The sequence below is a fragment of the Cyprinodon tularosa genome, unplaced genomic scaffold (genome assembly GCF_016077235.1).
Source record: "Cyprinodon tularosa strain WSP-4 unplaced genomic scaffold, ASM1607723v1 ctg40, whole genome shotgun sequence".
NCBI classification, from domain to species: Eukaryota; Metazoa; Chordata; class Actinopteri; order Cyprinodontiformes; family Cyprinodontidae; genus Cyprinodon; species Cyprinodon tularosa.
In genome coordinates this window covers 2896272-2916704 of record NW_024039119.1, presented here as the reverse complement: position 1 = coordinate 2916704, position 20433 = coordinate 2896272, and the positions used below count along the sequence as shown (strand labels likewise).

At 40.6% G+C, this 20433-nt stretch overlaps 1 protein-coding gene across 1 annotated transcript; it reads left to right on the top strand.

Moving 5' to 3' along the window:
* Positions 1–236: 236 nt before the first annotated feature.
* On the top strand, positions 237–2447 carry il10 (interleukin 10). The gene is made up of 5 exons (XM_038298133.1): positions 237–600; positions 751–816; positions 1244–1408; positions 1862–1924; positions 2021–2447. The coding sequence occupies exons 1-5, from the start codon at positions 304–306 to the stop codon at positions 2117–2119; spliced, it is 690 nt and encodes a 229-aa protein (XP_038154061.1). The 5' UTR covers positions 237–303; the 3' UTR covers positions 2120–2447.
* The last annotated feature ends 17986 nt before the right edge of the window (positions 2448–20433 follow it).

Here is a 20433-nt window from a genome sequence, read left to right as displayed (position 1 = left end):
AGCATAAATAAATACTAAAACAGTGAGAAAAAAGCATTAAAAAATAAAATGCAATGCATTTAAGTAATCTAAAAATATAATTGGTTTAATATCATAGCTTAGGCCAAAGTATGGTTTTAATGATAACATTGTGGTGGGTTCCTGGATACTTTTTTTTTTTTTTTTTTTTTTATCAGACATGGGAGGAGCACATGTAAGAAAATCCCCTGTATGTATGAAACATGTTTAACCGTTTTCCTTCCTGTAAGTCTCCACCCTTTGAAAACTCTGCTATATATTGACAGCAGAAATTAACCCCAAAACATGCACATCTCAGCTCTAAAGCAACATCCTGCAAGGAGCATCTTTTTTGGGGGGTGTCTTCTTGAAAATCAAGCCGTGTCTTTAATTCCCCGAGGCTCCTCTCTGTCCAGCATCATCAGCAGCAGCAGCAACATGACTCCTGGGTCTCTCCTCCTGTGCGTCCTGCTCCTTCTTTCCGTTTCCCAATCTGCGCGCTGCGTCCCCGTCTGCAACAACCAGTGCTGCCGCTTCGTGGAGGAATTCCCCGTCAGGGCGAAGAAGCTGAGGCAGGACTATAAACAGATCAGAGATTTCTATGTGAGTAGACGAGCTGAGCAGCGTTTCCTCTCCCTGCAGCATCATTTGCTGCGCTGGAGATCTCCATGGATGCTGCGCTTTGGTTCCCTGCGCGGCTTCAAAAGCTTCTCAACAGGTTTATTTATTTCCAATTTATTTATTTTTCATCAGGAAGCAAACGATGACTTGGATGAAGCCTTGTTAGACCAGAGCGTGGAGGATTCCTTGAACCCAGCGGTGAGTTTGGCTAACTAAACGGGAACTCTCACGTTTTTAATAAGTAAATATACCAGCATGTGGGAAGCCATTAGTGCCAAGTTTGACATCTTTTAATTTTTTTTATTTTCTGGAAAATAACATGTAAAATTTTTCTTAATAGGTAGGAAACATGTTTTTTTGCTTTTATAGTGTTTCTTAATTAATATTTATTTACGACCAAATAAAAGCTGTTTATTTTTCTGCAAATCAAAAGGCATGGATTGCATAAAAGTAATTCAGAAATATTCTTTTTTTTACATTAATAACTAACCGTTGCTGCACTATAGCTAACATTTTTGCTGTCTTTATAGCAACATTATTTTCTTTGGCACTATTGTGTTCCCGTAGATCCACGGATAAACCTGCAATCCACTTACCAGACTGGTTCTGCTTTTCTTTCCTTTAGAGCCCATTTGCCTGCCAGGCCATGAACAGCATCCTGGACTTTTACCTGAGAACGGTTCTGCCGACCGCCGTGGCCGGAGTGACCGAAGAAACCACAGATTTGAAACCTCACGTGGAGTCCATACAACAAATTTTCGATGAGCTCAAGAGTGATGTCACCAGATGTGTAAGTAGCTCAGACACGTGTCCCACTCCTACGTGTAAATACTGATAACACGCATCAACTGCTGCAGAGCTTCACGTGCAAAAATGCCAAATTTTTCTCTACAATACAGAGAGAAAAAATATTCTAAATTAACCCTGGTCTACTGTTGAAATGTGCAGAACTTCCAATCCCAATTTGCTGTAGTTGTTTGGGATTTAGAATTTCTGTCTATTTAAAAGCACTTTTAATAATCCTTAACGTTTAGGTCAGCCATCTCTGCAGAGGCATGCACACTTTATCCAGTTCTGCTTACAACAGAAGCACAGAAGCAAATCAATGTTCCTCCTTTCTGTTCATTCCTTCCTGTGTAATTACTCCTTAGTCACTGCTTATTAAGCTTTTTTTTATATATATCATACCAATCCCATCAAACCCATGTGTTAACGCCTTCTCTGTACTTTCCTAATTTTTCAGAGGAACTACTTCTCCTGCAAGAAGCAGTTTGACATCAAAAACCTAAACCAGACGTATACACAGGTGAGCATCCTGAGCAAGCTTATATTGTGTCCTGCAGACCTACGATCGGCTTCTGCTTTAGTTGTTCATGTGTAATAATCATGCATTTTCTTGCAGATGGAGAATAAAGGCATGTTTAAAGCCATGGGGGAGCTGGATGTGCTGGTCAACTACATCGAGATGTACCTGGCATCCAAGCGGCTCAGAGATCATTAACAGGGATCTTTATCACCGTTTCAACCAAAAAAGAGCATAAAGTGGGGTTGATTTTTAGATTTGGGACTCACATCTATGGACTCCAACAATTCCAGAACCATGAATGTAATTATCCAATTGCTGAACATGTCTTTGTTCTGCAAAGACCTTTTTTACTTGTGTTTGTCCCAAGGACAAGATTTTCTGCTTGAGAACCTATTCTGTTGTACACAGAAAGATCGATTAACTGTATTTTTTCAGTATGGAAGTATTTATTTATTTGTACATGTCTTAAAATGTATTTACATATTTATTGTACTTTTATCTATGTTGCCAGTAATAAAATAACATGAACAAAAATGTCAAGTTCCTCTGTTGACTTAATTTATTAAGATGGTTAAACACTGCTGTCATGTGAGTAATCTGCTGGAATGAGTAACCGGGAAATAGATACTTTTTCACATCCTGCAGATTGAATACATGCAGAACCAGTGTTTAAACTCGACATGCTGATTCTCTAACCTCAAACAGGACCCATATACATCACTTACCAGCAGCAGACCGAGCCTCTGTGACGGTTTACCGTAACTGTAACTAGCCAGCCTCACCCTCATGGCATATGCACACTTGCACAAAAAACATATGCATGCAGAACGAATCTCGCTTAGTCACACACACACACACATACACACTTATAGACGAGTATGGTGTGAGCTATAAATCGGCCATATATTGCAACATGGGAAGCCGATCGCCTTATGCCTGTCAAAATGATTTCAAAATGCATGAACAATAAAATGATATATATATATATAGATATAGATATATATTAGTTTCCCTCTTTGATTCAATACACACATTTTGATATTTAGCTTTTCATATGCAATTTTCCCATGATGCACTTCCTTTATCCTGAAGCTTCGACTTGCATTTTTGTGTGAATTTGGCCATTAAAAATAGAAACCAAACGACACTGTCTTTAGTTGAAAAGGCACATAAGCTCCTCTGTCATCTAGCAGATGCATTGTTTGAATATTAGTGGCGGTATCGCTCTGACAGAAGGGTCTGTAAACTCATGACTCGGCTCGCTCTATACTTGACTCAGGGCTTTGCACTGAAACTACTCCAAGGCGTCTCTTTAGTCATATGCTGAGTCAGTGTGGGCTGATTTTGAATAGTATCATTCCAGCAATGACAGTACTTACGAAAAAGCTATCATTCATAACATCAGTCCTACAAACCGTGGCTCTTTGTTTTTACCCACGGTAACTGCAGCTTTTTTATTAGCTTTATGCAAACAAGTCTTTATAAAAATTAATATCTTTATCAGAAGTTGACTCTATTATGATCCAAGCACCCTGTATGAAGAGTTAAGTTAATATGGCCTCATGTAGCTGTTATGGAATGAGTGTGAACCTCTGCTCAGACACCAAGGCTTTCAAACCAGGGTGGGAAAAGTAGAGCTGGTCATGTGAAACTCTGCAGAGAGAGCAGCAAAGGCATCTGCTATCTTTGAAGTCCCAAAGTAGCTTGCCCCTTTTTGGTAAGGATCTTAAATGTCAAAATATAGAAACTCTTAATAAGCATCTAGAAAGTTCTGCAACAAACCTTCCATCGTTGCAGTGGAAATATTTCCTTTCTGTTTTGAAGTAAATCAATAGTTAACATTTGAGGAGAAGTTTTGTGCTGTCTGCAGAGAAAGTCTCAGTTAAAGATCCCGGATGCACAGTTGGGCTTAAATGTTTAAATACCCTCCCTTTAAGCAAAATGAGAAATTCACACTTGTGGATCAAATAAGAAAAAACAGTGCAAGTAATAATAAATGTAAAAAAAAAAAAACTAAGTTCCAATTTAGTAAAATAAAAAATTTGATTTGGAATTATGTTCAAAAAACTTATTCTGAAAAAAAAAGAAAAAGAAAAAAAATGCCTTGCTCATGAACAGTGAAACAACATACCGTCAGCAGGTGCAGAAATCTGATTGAAAATGTCCTGATCATTACAGAAAAAAACCCGATTTCACTGATTGTTGCTCAATAAAAGTGTAGTTCAGGAGCTCCATCATGCTTGGTTTGTTGTTTTATGTATATATATTCCAAGTCTATGTCATTATTTCCATTTCTTATAACTTTTTTAATCTCCATTTATTTCACTGGCAGCTGTTTTATTTCTGTCTGTAATTGAAGGGTATGTAAACTTTACAGTACAACTGTACATCAAATGTACCGGTAAGTGATGTAAAAAAAAATATATCAAAGTCGAAGAATACTCTATTTTTATTTTTTTCTGCACACCGTTGCCCCATCTACTAATTTTGACGAATATGACTTCTTCTTTACTGTGTGTATTGAAGTGAGGAAAAGCCATACATACATTAACCAGAAAAACACAACTATATTTCTAATTCCCTGTAATTCTTAGCTGTGCTTCAGTTCAGACTCTATATTCTGACATTGATCCAGAACAACAGATACTGATTTGTTTTACTTTTCTCATAATTTCTGCTTCTTGTGTCTTCTGCACCAAAGTAATCTAGCATTGCCACATTTTCAAACCACCACAGGACATGCGGTATTTACATTAATATGTGGTAATGATAGGGAGAATGATAACTGTCTGGAGATGCATAGAGGGTGTTTTATTTGTATGTTCTTTTTTGCATATACAATGAGTCTGAAGATGATTATTTAGTATTAAAACTAATGAGGAGTTTATTCCTGGTTCATAAAAAAAAGAAAAATTGCGATTGTGTGGCTGGTTTATATTTATCAGGTTAACCAAAGGAGAACTGGTCGGTACAAAATACTTTTTCCTAAAAAGCAAGAATGGAATTTATAAAACAACTAGAAAGAGCGAGTGATGTAATCTCCAAGGAGATAGAAATTGTAAATAACTCTTCATAATGTATATGTATTAAATAACCATGAGACATGACAACAGATTTTGATAGAAATTATTATCTTACTCAGATCAGAGAAGTTGCTTAGAGTCACAGAAGGCAGCTGCTCACCAACCGGTGAACATTCACTATTAGGCAAACCTAGGCAGTTTCCTAGGGCTCCAAGTTCCTGGGGGCCCCATAAAACTCCTTTTACATGTATGGTTAATGTAGCTATCACTTATTTATGCACATTAATGATGTTTTTGTCAAAAATACTTTGCTAAAGTGCCACCAGAATGCATTAAGTGTCCACCAGATTGGATCAGTCCATTTGCTGCACATGTGCAGAAAGATCCAAACACAGCAACAAACCATCTGAAAACAAATGGTGCTGGCTTTCCTAGCGCCAAATCTAGCAGCTTTTTTCTGCTACTGGAGACTTTGGCGACACCATATATAAAAGCAGCAAACTCTGTTCTCCAGAGCAAGTAGATTGGTAACCCCGCCCCCTGCTCTCCTCTATCTTGTCTGCTGCAGCTAATATTTCATCCAATTTTTTTTTTTCTGTCACACTTCATCCATGCAGGGGTCATGTGGGGTGCTGGTGCCTATCTCCAGCTGTCTACTGGTGAAAGGCGGGGTACACCCTGGACAGGTCACTGGTCCATCGCAGGGCAACACAGAGACAGACAGGACAAACAACCATTCACACACACTCACACCTAAGGAGATTTTAGAGTAACCAGTTAACCTAACAGTCATGTTTTTGGACTGTGGGAGGAGGCCGGAGTACCCGGAGAGAACCCACGCATGCTCAGGGAGACCATGCATACTCCATGCAGAAAGACCCTGGGCCAGGAGTCAAACCCAGAACCTTCTTGCTGCAAGGCAGGAGTGCTACCCACTGAGCAGATCATGAGTTGTCTTCAGTGAAAAGAAGAAATGGGTTATTTACTTTTGCTATTGGCTCTTTGGAAACACAGGAAGGAGCAATCAGATGAGTAGTTCATTCCTTTTGAGACAGCATGAAAAGTCAGCTGAGCACATTGCCAATATAGAAAAAGAGACAAAAGAAAACAGAGAGGAAAACAACAAGAAAATGGATAAGAAGAGAGGGACAAAAAGGTTGAACAAATAATGTATGCCTATTCTATTGATATTTCTGTATCTGTATAATGGGTGTGTTTTATGTGTTGTCTTCTCATTTCAGAGGGCCCCCTGCCTGCCTTTGCCTAGGGCCCCGAATTTCCTAAATCTACCCCTTCTAGCCGCGCTCACTTCTCAGGAAGTTTCCATGATTCACAGTTAAATAAGTATTTCTTATAACTCCAGTCTGCCACATCCTCACATTATCACATCATACAAAATTGCAGCTGAGGAGACATCCATGGCTCCAGCCTTATCAACATATAACAGAGTATCCCAGATAAAAACTCACTGTTAAGAAACAACTCTGCATGTGCCCCCATTTCATTTCCAAATCTCTGTCAAAGGGGAACGCCATTTTTTTTTTTTTCATTGGGCCCTTGATTTTACGCCATTACATCATGCTTTACTCACCCATATGAGTTTTGTGTCATTTGGGGCTGTTCTGAAGATATTCCGTTAGGTTATATCCAAGTAACGTCTTCCTATGGGCAACGACTTGAAGGCACAAACTAAACTGTTCATAATTTATTCTTTATGGTAAGCCAGCATTCATAACATGTAGGAGAATCACTGTCCCCCAGACATCTGCGGTTATATTATTTATATTTATATTTTTTTAAAACAAAGTGGCGCGCGTATAACGTTATCCGCGCGCTGGCTACCATTCCTTCATTCTGTCCGCTGAACTGCTGCTAGTTTTCCTCACATGCCTGGAAGATGTTGAGTGCTGCTACCACAGATGATCTCGCTCTCCAAATGGAATTGAACGATTCAGATTAGCTAGAATAAATATAAGGGTTAGAGCGTAGCCGCCTGTGGCCCGGGCTGCCTGTCACAACTCCAGAACGGCGTTCGGATGACGTAAAGTGCCTTGAGATGACGTGTTATGAATTGGCGCTATAGAAATAAACTGATTGAATTATTCTCCAGTTGATGATTAAAAGTTCAATCTGAAAAACTCACACAAGGAGAAAAGACAATTAGAAGAAATTTATTCATACAATTACTTTGTCTTTGGCGCTCAGACCTCAGCAGGAAACATAGCGCTGAATTTTGATAGATATGCATGAACAGGAGCAAAGAACAGGGCTGTTTCCCCCCAGGCCTGAAACTGGTGGTGGAGTGAAGATAGATGAAGTTGGTCAGTCTGTAGACTGCTGGTTAGAGAGACGGTCTGCTGAGCTTTATGGGGAAGATGGAATACATCTGGATAACACAGGTTGAGAGAACCTGTCCATGATGAGCAAGCATGAAGCGACAGTGGAGAGGAAAAACTCCCCGTTGGGAAGGAACCTCTTGCAGAACCAGGCTCAACATGGCGGTTTTCTGGTTCCGGTTAAGATTAGATGCGGAATGCAGTAAGAGTCCAGGAGGAATGACACTCTGATGAAGCTTTAGCTAAGATGGTGGAGGAGGGGCTGCGCACAGGAGCAGACAAGTTGTGGATCTGAGGCCTTTAAAGATGAACTTTGGATGCCGATCGACTTTCATGGAGGTGTGGTTCAAAGCTGATTGGCTGCGTCGCAGGTGGATGTAGGAGAGCAATGAGTTTCTACAGTTGAACTTCCGCCTGAATCCATTTTACTAAATTAGTTGATCATTATTTCATTAAACAATTAATCCGATTAATTGTTTCAGCCCTAGTACTATTTAGATAAACTGCTTCGGAAGACATTAGTTCTGACACATAACAAACAGGTATTATTAGGGATTAACAGACTCACACATCATAATCCTAACACTAACAAGTTTTAAACTTGTGGAAGCCCGTGTTCTCCTTTGTTATTTATATGTGACCATTGCAACCACTGTCACAAACACAATTATGCATATATTTTGCAGAAAAAAAAGCTCTGAAACATCTTATCTTATGAACGACGAAAAGTAATACATGAGTCTATCTACATTTACATAGACACAAATGACCGGATTGAAGGCCTGATTAAATGTCATAATGCAGATTCTAAATTGGATTCAGTCCAATCAGAAAGACGTTTCTTTCCAAAAGAAAGAGGGGGGTGGGGGTGGGTTGCCAGGTATTGTGATTTCCATTCTGATTGCCATCCATGAACACAACTACTCATAACCTTGGAGTAAAATAATCCCACTGTGCATGTGTTTAACATCAGTGCGATGTGTTTCTGCTGTTTTTCTAGAAAATTACAAAGTTCCAGGCATGCTAAATGGAACGGGTCCTCGAGGGCCGCTGTCTGGCAGGATTTAGACAGCTGTTTTTCATAGATGGTTGATTAATTAACTTTTGCTAAACTCCAATCATTAGAATCAGCTGTGCTTAATCAGGGAAACCTGTAAAACCTGCAGGACCGCAGCCCTCCGGGACCGACTTTTGGCAGGCCAGATTTTATCTTATCGTACGCTTGGTACATGTACAGTAAGGAAAACATCCCTACTGGACGTCCTGCTATTTGGCAAGTTCTCCCACTTAGAAGTCATGGAGGGGTCTGAAATTGTAATCCTAGGTGCATATCCACAGGGAGGGACATAAGCTAAGAAAAATCACTATGTAAAATTAAACTATTTATTTGTGTGATACAGCTTAAAAATAAGTATTTGAACACCTTTCTATCAGCTAGAATTCTGACCCTCAAAGACTTTTTAGCCTGCCTTCAAAATTCCCACCTCCTCTCTATTATTATCCTAAATTACTTGCACCTGCTTGAGGTTGTTAGCTGCATAGAGACACCTGTGAACCCCATACAATCAGTAAGCATCCAACTATGATGGCCAAGACCTAAGAGCTACATACATTCAAATACATTTACAACAAAACAACCCTTAATCTACTAGAATTAAAATGCTTTCTTAAACAAATAGGTTTTCAGTTTGCAACAGAATCAAGATCTCCATTGGTCCTGTAACGAGTACGAGGGACCATGAGCAGGTTCTGGTCCTGAGACCTCAGCCTCCGAGAGGGGGTATAAGGACACAACAAACCTCAATGTAGGAGGGAGCCTGATCCTGAAAAGCTCTGAAGGTCAGCACCACGATTTTAGACTGGAACCGATAGGAGACTGGGAGCCAATGAAGAGCTTTTAAAACTGGCATATCGAAATAGCGTAGACGAGCCTGCGGTTCCTGGGGGCTCTGGCATGGTAGCGGCTGGTGGATTTCCTCAGTCTCTCCTCTCCCCTTGGTGGGGGGGGGGCTGATTTCAGCCGCTCCTGGACGCCTTTGCTCTGGGGATCCCTTCGGGCGTCTGGGCTTTTGGGTCCCCCGGCGCTTGCCTTGGTGCTCTGGGGGGGCGGGTCTTTGGCTCTTCACAACCGCTATTGAACATTTTTCCTTTGGATAAACTTTACATGCACAAGTGCGCTCTCACTAACAACTAGAGGGGCTTGTCTCCAAGTACTTAGAGATTCACTTCCATACAGAAATCCAATATTCTTACCTTCAGGTACCACAGTATACACTCACCGGCCACTTTATTAGGTACCCCATGCTAGTAACGGGTTGGACCCTCTTTTGCCTTCAGAACTGCCTTAATTCTTCGTGGCATAGATTCAACAAGGTGCTGGAAGCATTCCTCAGGGAGTTTGGTCCATATTGACATGATGGCATCACACAGTTGCCGCAGATTTGTCGGCTGCACATCCATGATGCGAATCTCCCGTTCCACCACATCCCAAAGATGCTCTATTGGATTGAGATCTGGTGACTGTGGAGGCCATTTGAGTACAGTGAACTCAGTGTCATGTTCAAGAAACCAGTCTGAGATGATTCCAGCTTTATGACATGGCGCATTATCCTGCTGAAAGTAGCCATCAGAAGTTGGGTACATTGTGGTCATAAAGGGATGTACATGGTCAGCAACAATACTCAGGTAGGCTGTGGCGTTGCACCGATGCTCAATTGGTACCAAGGGGCCCAAAGAGTGCCAAGAAAATATTCCCCACACCATGACACCACCACCACCAGCCTGAACCGTTGATACAAGGCAGGATGGATCCATGCTTTCATGTTGTAGACGCCAAATTGTGACCCTACCATCCGAATGTTGCAGCAGAAATTGAGACTCATCAGACCAGGCAACGTTTTTCCAATCTTCTATTGTCCAATTTCGATGAGCTTGTGCAAATTGTAGCCTCAGTTTCCTGTTCTTAGCTGAAAGGAGTGGCACCCGGTGTGGTCTTCTGCTGCTGTAGCCCATCTGCCTCAAAGTTCGACGTACTGTGCGTTCAGAGATGCTCTTCTGCCCACCTTGGTTGTAACGGGTGGTTATTTGAGTCACTGTTGCCCTTCTATCAGCTTGAACCAGTCTGGCCATTCTTCTCTGACCTCTGGCATCAACAAGGCATTTCCGCCCACAGACTTGCCGCTCACTGGATGTTTTTTCTTTTTCGGACCATTCTCTGTAAACCCTAGAGATGGTTGTGCGTGAAAATCCCAGTAGATCAGCAGTTTCTGAAATACTCAGACCAGCCCTTCTGGCACCAACAATCATGCCACGTTCAAAGTCACTCAAATCACCTTTCTTCCCCATACTGATGCTCGGTTTGAACTGCAGGAGATTGTCTTGACCATGTCTACATGCCTAAATGCACTGAGTTGCCGCCATGTGATTGGCTGCTTAGAAATTAAGTGTTAACGAGCAGTTGGACAGGTGTACCTAATAAAGTGGCTGTACATGTCAGATCAAATAATACTACTTATACTTCAGCAATAAGGTGATATTTTATATGCGTAAATCAAGCGGAACACTATGGCGATAGCCGTACTGCTCCAATTGTGAAAGGAAAAACTGTTGGGCTCTTTTTTGGCATCAAGACAATTACTCTTATTGCCACATCGCCAGACAGGACACTGTTTAAAAAAAAAGAATTGACATAATATGAGCCGTTTTGTTTGTACGAGTCAGTAACCTCGCTGCAAAGTTCTGAACCTCCTGAAGACGAGATAACTCCTTTTAGTTTAGACATGAGAATAAACTGTTAATAAGCTGCTTTGTGCCTCCATGAAAAAGCATTGGCCTCATTCAGGTCTAGGGACACCACTGCTTAGAAGACAGCCTTTAAAGTAAAAAAGTTTAAAAAAAGAGATACCATAAAAAAAAAAAAAAATAACGAGAGAAAAAAAGAGCCTTGTTAAAGAGGATGCAATGCTCTTGTTTTATTTTACTGGTGGAAGTGAAACAAACGGGAGGATTGGATCTGTGGCAATGCATCTGTTCCTTTTCTAGACTTTCTAATGCAGCAAACCGAGTCCAGATCTGGTAGACGGCATCCCACAATCCCCCTCCTCACCACCCGCACTCAGTCCTTCATGTTGTGCCATGCAACTCCCAAACCATACGATAAGTACGGACAAAATTTTGATTATACTGCTAAATAGTTTAGATCATAATGAGACTTAGAGACTTAGACAGGTTTATTTGTCATTTTGTTTACATAAGTGTAAAACAAACAGAAATTTCGTTTAGAACAGCTCTCTGGACAATTTCATTTTATAAAAGTGCAGTCTTGAAAAATAGTAAAAAAAAAAAAATATATATAAAAAAGTTATATAAACATATGGCTGTACATTTACAGGAATAACTTTTTTTTTTATGAGCCGTTTGTACTTGACTGTTGAAGTGTTAGTGTGATACAAAAAGTCCAAGTGATCTTATCAAAAGGTCAACTGCAATAACCGTAATAATTCTCTGCTTAACATTTTGTGGTCATATTTCCTATACATCATGAGTCAACTATTTGACTCTAATAATAGAATTTCTATACATACAAACGTTTGCAAGTATGTATACAGGTGCTGGTCATAAAATTAGAATATCATGAAAAAGTAGATTGATTTCAGTAATTCCATTTAAAAAGTGAAACTTGTATATTATATTCATACATTACATACAAACTCATATATTTCAGATGTTTATTTTGTTTAATTTTGATGATTACAAATGACAACAAATGAAAATCTCAAATTCATCATATCAGAAAATTAGAATATTGTGAAAAGGTTCAAAATTGATGGCCCCTGGTGCCACACTCTAATCAGCTAATTAACTCAAACCACCTGCAAAAGCCTTTAAATGGTCTTTCAGTCTAGTTCTATAGGCTACACAATCATGGGGAAGACTGCTGACTTGACAGTTGTCCAAAAGACGACCATCGACACCTTGCACACGGAGGGCAAGACACAAAAGGTCATCGCTAAAGAGGCTGGCTGTTCACAGAGCTCAGTGTCCAAGCACATTAATAGAGAGGCGAAGGGAAGGAAAAGATGTGGTCGAAAAAAGTGTACAAGCAAGAGAGATAACCGCACCCTGGAGAGGATTGTGAAACAAAACCCATTCAAAAATGTGGGGGAGATTCACAAAGAGTGGACTGCAGCTGGAGTGAGTGCTTCAAGAACCACCACACACAGACGTATGAAAGACATGGGTTTCTGCTGCCGCATTCCTTGTGTCAAGCCACTCTTGAACCACAGACAGCGTCAGAAGCGTCTTGCCTGGGCTAAAGAGAAACAGGACTGGACTGCTGGTGAGTGGTCCAAAGTCATGTTCTCTGATGAAAGTAAATTTTGCATTTCCTTTGGAAATCAAGGTCCCAGAGTCTGGAGGAAAAGAAGAGAGGCACTTCATCCACGTTGCTTGAAGTCCAGTGTAAAGTTTCCACAGTCAGTGATGGTTTGGGGTGCCATGTCATCTGCTGGTGTTGGTCCATTGTGTTTTCTGAGGTCCAGGGTCAACGCAGCCACATACCAGGAAGTTTTAGAGCACTTCATGCTTCCTGCAGCTGACCAACTTTTTGGAGATGCAGATTTCATTTTCCAACAGGACTTGGCACCTGCACACAGTGCCAAAGCTACCAGTACCTGGTTGAAGGACCATGGTATCCCTGTTCTTAATTGGCCAGCAAACTCTCCTGACCTTAACCCCATAGAAAATCTATGGGGTATTGTGAAGAAGAAGATGCAATACACCAGACCCAACAATTCAGAAGAGCTAAAAGCCACTATTAGAGCAACCTGGGCTATCATAACACCTGAGCAGTGCCACAGACTGATCGACTCCATGCCACGCCGCATTGCTGCAGTAATACAGGCCAAAGGAGGCCCAACTAAATACTGAGTGCTGTACATGCTCATACTTTTCATGTTCATACTTTTCAGTTGGCCAACATTTCTATAAATCCTTTGTTTTTATTGGTCTTCAGTAATATTCTAATTTTCTGATATGATGAATTTGAGATTTTCATTTGTTGTCATTTGTAATCATCAAAATTAAACAAAATAAACATCTGAAATATATGAGTTTGTATGTAATGTATGAATATAATATACAAGTTTCACTTTTTAAATGGAATTACTGAAATCAATCTACTTTTTCATGATATTCTAATTTTATGACCAGCACCTGTACCATCTTTCATTCAAAGTAAAATGTCTTAACTAAAAAATGGGTCAGGAGCAAAAACTCAAACCACCAAATACCTATGATCAACCTGAAAAGAGATGCTAAGGTCAAAAGCATGGGCGGTTCTAGACAGGGGCCAACAGGGGCCCCAGTAGATAGTGTTATGGCCCCTCTACTGAAGACAAAATACTCAAAGAGTTTTTAAGTTTTTATGGCACTAGTGGCTTGTTATTCTGACCGTAGACTGACAGGAAATAGGGAGAGACATGCAGCAAAGGACAAAGTAAAGGAACCCGGCGTCGAGGAAGCTGATTTATACTTCTAAACTAGGTCGTCTGTGTAGGTGTCGCGGTGAACAAAAAGACGACTGCACACCCCCTTTCGCAAACACTCCGCTGCACCTCTCCCAAATTGTAGCTGGCTGCAGACAGGAGGCCGGCTTGTTTTGTTTGTGTGATTGCAGTTGGGAAAACAACTGGTGAAGTTTGACCTGCTAGAAGAACAAGGTGTGCGAGAACGCTGGGACGCTTTTTCCACCTGGATCACCGCTCTTTTTGGCCCTCATGTCCCTCCATTGTTGGAGAAAGTTGCCCCCACTTCCTCACCGCCACGGCCGTATCTAGACCCACAGCGCATAGCGCAGACCACGCTCAAAATTGAGCATAAATCACACATGTCTGCGTTAACCTCACTACGACACACTGCTGCGGGGAGTATAACCAGCCTTCAGGCTGTTCCTGGGTCGTGCGCGCTAGCCGCTGTGCGCCACCTGCATGCCCATACTCAAAGACATTCTAATGATGATCTGCTCTGGAACAGACATGGGTACTGATAGGTCCTTTGGATCGATTTCATGTTTTTTCTTTACAAATTCTGTTTTACTAATTATTTCAAAACAATAAGGTGAAAAAAAAGTGATAGCTTCAGTGGTTTCTTGAGTTCTAATTCAGATTTTATAGAAAATTGTCATTTTATGTTAAATAAAGTCGAAATATGTAAAATTCATAAGTTATGAATGTATATTGACCTAATAAGACTTAGAATTTGAATTAAACCTAATTGAATAGAAATGTCACTTCATGCAGCTCTCTTAATACATTTGAATTCCTTTGCTCTGTTTTTTATTTCATGCTTTTCTGGACCCCATGAAAACACGCTGGGCCTCTGCTGGCCCTGCTGGCCCCCTGGTACAACCGCTACTGGTCAAAAGGGAAGCTTGATTTAAAGATTATGAGTGAAATCCAATTTTGCTTGATGCAAACTGGGTTTTCGGTGCCATCGTTGGATTCTTTTCCTGACGTTTTTCCTGTGTCTTTCTACAGAACATGTAGACTCCTAATAAGGAGTGACAGAGTGGTACTTTAAGTCAGAACTCACAAGAAGTCGACCGCATTGTTGTGCAACAAGTGGAAGTCTGGGTACTTCCTGAATATGGACAGGATCTTGTCGGGGTGTGACAGTTTGTATGTTGAACAGTTTAGGGTTTTTTCAACATGAAATCTTCACTAAACCACAGAAGAACATTTAAATTCTGGCAACTCTGGACATAACGCAAAATGCCTTTGGATGTTAATGACATTTACTTGCTCTGGATATACATTCATCTCAATGAATTGCTATATCATAAAAAAGCCTATTTTGCTAAATGTGTTCTAAACCCACCGAGATATTTCAAGTAGTTATTTGTTCATTTTGATGATTACGGCTTACAACAAAAAAACCCAACATTACATTTTCTAAAGATAACGTGATATTGCAGGAAGTATTAAAATATTTAGGCCTTCAGGATCATAGGGAGGGCCGCCGGTTTCATGTAGTGCACCCCACCCCCCCGAACCGCAACATCACCTGCCGGTTTATCTTTTTTTTTTTACCCTATCGAATTGTTATTGCATTTATTAAGCAAAAGAATACAAAAATATTTTCAAATGTATAATTTTCCCTCTAAAAAACAAAGTTCTCAACAATTCATTAAAGATAAGAACAGAACAAACTAAATTAACCTCTTATCAATTGTTGTACCCGCTCCAGAGAGAAAACGCCTATTACAGACATCCAAACACCATCCATTCCAAAAACTCATTTCAGGGAGATGTTTCAGTAGCATTGAGGTAGGATCCCAGTTTTCATATGCTAAATGTATTTCTTTTTTTTTTATAAAAAAAAATAATAATTAATAAAAAAAGGTCTAATTTTTACAGCTGAATTTATCAGTTTTCTTGAGCTCTATTTCAGATTTGGAAAAAAATGGTAATTTTAACTTAAATTAAGGGGAAAATATGTAAAATTCCTAAATTATGAATGTATATTAAGCTCTTCAGAAATAGAATTTTATTAAACCTAATTGAATTGAAATTTCCCTTCATGCAGCTCTCTTAAAGGAATAGTACACCCAAAACATGATTAGCCTTCATTTTCTACTCACCCCCATGCTGAACAACACTCTGGAGTACTTTTTTGATATCTCAAATGCATCTGGAGATCTGGGAGGCTTCTTGCTGTCTGCTGACATTCAAATAATGGAGGTCTATGGCGCCCGAGGCAGAAAGCTCCATAAAAGTCCACAAAAAACGTGTCAATATTCCTCCATACTGCTCGTCCAATGTATTCCAAGTGTCCTGAGTGGGTAGCATCCAGAATTTACTCGAAACGAAGTCATTTAGAATGTTTTTAAGAGCATAAACAGTAGTGTATAGGATTTCCTGAAAGCGCGCGCCTGCAAGTTCACGAGTCTACGGAAACCGCGGCAGACCAAACCGGATGAAAGTGCGCGTTCAGCTCGGCAAAGAACTCATGCTCTTCCTCAACACTGAAGTCCTCAGACATTTTTCTTTCGTTGTTTCTTTCTTTGCACAGGTAAACAGCACTTTCATCTGGTTTGGTCTGCCGGCTTCCGTAGCGTCGTGAACGTGCAGACTCGCGCTTTCAGGAAATCCTATACACTACTGTTTATGCTCTAAAAACATTCTAAATGACTTCGTTTCGAGTAAATTATGGATGCTACCCACTCAGGACACTTGGAATACATTGGACGAGCAGTATGGAGGAATATTGACACGTTTTTTGTGGACTTTTATGGACCTTTCTGTCTCGGGCGCCATAGACCTCCATTATTTGAATGTCAGCAGACAGCAAGAAGCCTCCCAGATCTCCAGATGCATTTGAGATATCAAAAAAGTACTCCAGAGTGTTGTTCAGCATGGGGGTGAGTAGAAAATGAAGGCTAATCATGTTTTGGGTGTACTATTCCTTTAATATATTTGAATCCCTTGCCATGTTTTTTATTTCATGCTTTTCTGGGCCCCTATGAAAACAAGCTGGCTCCCTCCTGGCCCCCTGGTACACTTGGTCTAGATCCGTCACTGTACCTCAGCTTCACAAGACGTGGATATACTTTAATATATTCTGCTGTAAAATTATTCCTATATTTTCGTTTTTTTTAATCAAGGATTCAACCTCTGCCGTTTCACAGGATGCACAGCTTTGAGTGGTGACTGCCAGAGAGTAAACCGAAGCTCACCGGACTGATCCAAGCAGCTCTCTGACAACCAGTCGCCTGGAACGCTGGTTGAACAGAGCATCGCTTTGGACAGACAGGTTTCACAAGCAACTTCCTCCCCACACTCCCCTCTCTCTTGTTGTGCTTGTGCAATCGAAGTCGTTCTAATCCACACACGGTGCACGAATTATTCTATTGCATTATAAAAACACCACTGTGCAGAGTCTAAAATCCGAGATAATTTATCCGACTCGAGGGCATCCGTGAGCAAATATCTATACACTGTGTGCAGAATTATTAGGCAGTTTAGTATTTCGACCACATCATCCTTTTCATGCATGTTGTCCTGCTCCAAGCTGTATATATAGGGTGTTGAAATGACATCAATACCCTATATAGGGTGTTCTTAAATATTAGACAATTTCCTTTACTTTGGCAAAATGGGTCAGAAAAGAGATTTGACAGACTCTGAAAAGTCAAAAATTGTCAGATGTCTTTCAGAAGGGTGTAGGAGTTTGGAAATTGCCAAGCTTTTGAAGAGGGATCGTCACACAATCAAGAGGTTCATGGCAAAAGGCAACAGGGGCGAAAGAAGCGTGTTGAAAAAAGAAAATGCAAAATAACTCCCCATGAGTTGATCAAGCGTGAAGCTGCCAGGAAGCCATTAGCCACCAGTTGGGCCATATTTCAGAGCTGCAACATGTCTGGAGTGCAGAGAAGCACAAGGTGCTCAATACTAGGGGACCTGGCCGAGGTAAGGAAAGCCGAAAAAAGGCCACCTTTGAACGAGACACACGAGACGAAACGTCAAGATTGGTCCAAAAAATATCTGAAGACTGATTTCTCCAAGGTGTTTTGGTCTGATGAAATGAAAGTGAGCCTTGATGGGCCAGATGGATGGATGGGCACCAGGCTGGATCAGTAAAGGGCAGCAAGTTCCTTATTGACCCCCGACTCACACCGACTCCGGTCTTACCGTTGCGGTGCGGTGGGTGCGGCGCCGCAGTGATTCCAAGTCACCGAGACTGTTACCGAGACACTCCGGCGCTGCAGAAAATTCAGCAAGAAAGCTATGCTTGCGGCGTGCCGGAGCCCTCCGCAACAAGCTCTCGCAAATATCCTTATTTGGGCCGTGTTATCGCGTGAAGTTACGTGAACTCAAGTGAACTTCTGTTCTCGCGAGTTAAATCTCCGGACCTGTTGCCGGAGCCGCACCGCACCGTAGTCAAAAGGGCGGTGTGAGAGGGGGGTGTGCAGGAGTTGCGGTCTCCGTCGAGCCACACCGCACCGTAGTCAAAAGGGCGGTGTGAGAGGGGGTGTGCAGGAGTTGCGGTCTCCGTCGGCTCGGTAACCACACCGGAGCCAGTGTGAGCAAGGGGTGACTCAGATGCCAGCAAGGTGGAGGTGGGGTACTGGTATGGGCTGCTATCATCAAAGATGAGCTTGTGGGACCTTTTCAGGTTGATGATGGAGTCAAGATCAACTCCCAGACCTACTGCCAGTTTCTGGAAGACACCTTCTTCAAACAGTGGTACAAGAAGAAGTCGCCATCATTCAAGAAAAACCTGATATTCATGCAGCACAATGCTCCGTCAGACACATCAAAATACACCACAGCATGGCTGGCAAGAAAAAGTCTAAAAGGAGAAAAAATAATGACATGGCCCCCTTGTTCACCTGATCTGAACCCCATGGAGAACCTGTGGTCCTTCATGAAATGTGAGATCTACAGGGAGGGAAAACAGTCCACCTCTCTGAACAGTGTCTGGGAGGCTGTGGCGGCCGCTGCAATGTGGATCACAAACAGATCAAGACACAGAATCAATGGATGGAAGGCTTTACAGCGTCATGGTGAAGAACGGTGGCTATATTGGTCACTGATTTGTTTTTTTCTTTTTGTTTTTGAATGTCGCAAATGTTTATTTCTGTATTTTGAGTCGTTATATTGGTTTACCTGGTGAAAATAAACAAGTCAGATGGGTATATATTGCCTAATAATTCTGCACAGTAATAATTACCTGCACACACAGACATCCTCATCAAATTGCCACATCTAAAAAATAAAAACTTCCAAAAATATGAAAATTTGATGTTAAAGAGTCTTTTTGGTTGATTGAGAACACAATTGTGGCCCAATAATAAAAATCAACCTCAAAAATACAACTTGCATAATAATTTTCCACACAGTGCAAGTGGGAGACTCTCGTTCCGGGAGACTTGGGATGTCTGCTATTAAACACGTGCGAGAGTGTGCACGAGCCCATTTCTCCTCGTGCACACTCTGTTTAAACTATGCTAATCTAGATTTTAGTTGTATCCTTCTTTTTGTGCACCATATACCATATTATTAACATGAATGGAAAAAATAAAACTCAAAAAGATGAGATTTATGTTTAAATCCAAATCTGAAAAAGTTAGCGCCCAGAAGTAGTGTAGGATCCCATTTCCCGTTAAGATCGGACACAGACGACTGATAAAACAGAAAGGATTTTAATGCATTTATTGTCTCAGTGAATACATTATTAAGCTTTAACACATTGTAATTTAAAAAACTTAATTTAGGTCTTTTTTAGAAAATAAAATAACCTGAATGTATATCTGATTGTGCATGCGCAAATGAGCTAATGGGTACCGATTGAGCCTCCGGGACGGATCGGGAAGTGACAAGCCGATTACCATTAGCAAATATTTACCTTACCTGTTCAGAAAGAAAGCCGCACCGTGTTTGTTGCTTCTAAGCATCATCTCTTCTGTAAGTTGTTATTAACGCTGAAAAGCTTTATATCAATTTAGTTTATTTCTATAGCGCCAATTCACAACTCGCCATCACGAGGCACTTTGCAACGATGATAAAAGCAGATCATACAGTCAGACAGATTCAAAGTTTTCCCTCTAACGAAAACCAGTTGTTTACCCTAATTAAGCTTGTTTTGTTTTGTTTTTTTCTTTACTTTAATCTGAGCAATGTAACACCATTTCTAGGCCCCATCCATTGTTACTTGGATCTGGCAATAACTGAGCTCCTCACGTGACTGGAACCCATTATTTGTAAAGGAGCTAAATCCTTTTGTGTTAATGTTTGCATCATAAGCAGAAGTAACCATTTATACATTTTATAAAACAATTATCAAAGTGCTTTTTTCAGTAAAAAAATTGTTTATTCGACATCCCTCTACATTAGGGGTAACCATTTAAAAATCATCAGGGTCCAAATAAAGACAATCATTAACCAGTAAAGGTCCAGAGACATTTTTAATTATAATCCATTACTTTAAACAGAATTTAACACTGAAATAAAATGAGGTGTTTTTGCATTCATGCTATACATTGAATTCTTAAATAAATAAAAAAAATAGAATGTTTTTCCATTTAAAATCTAAATAGTTTTTTAAATAGAGAACAACAATGTTTCAGTTTGGTATATAGACAATTTCCTGA

Coding starts and splice junctions, on each gene's coding strand:
- il10 (XM_038298133.1), top strand. CDS start 304: ATGCACATCTCAGCTCTAAAGCAACATCCTGCAAGGAGCATCTTTTTT. Junction 601..750: donor AACAGATCAGAGATTTCTAT/GTGAGTAGACGA, acceptor ATTTTTCATCAG/GAAGCAAACGATGACTTGGA. Junction 1,409..1,861: donor AGAGTGATGTCACCAGATGT/GTAAGTAGCTCA, acceptor CTAATTTTTCAG/AGGAACTACTTCTCCTGCAA.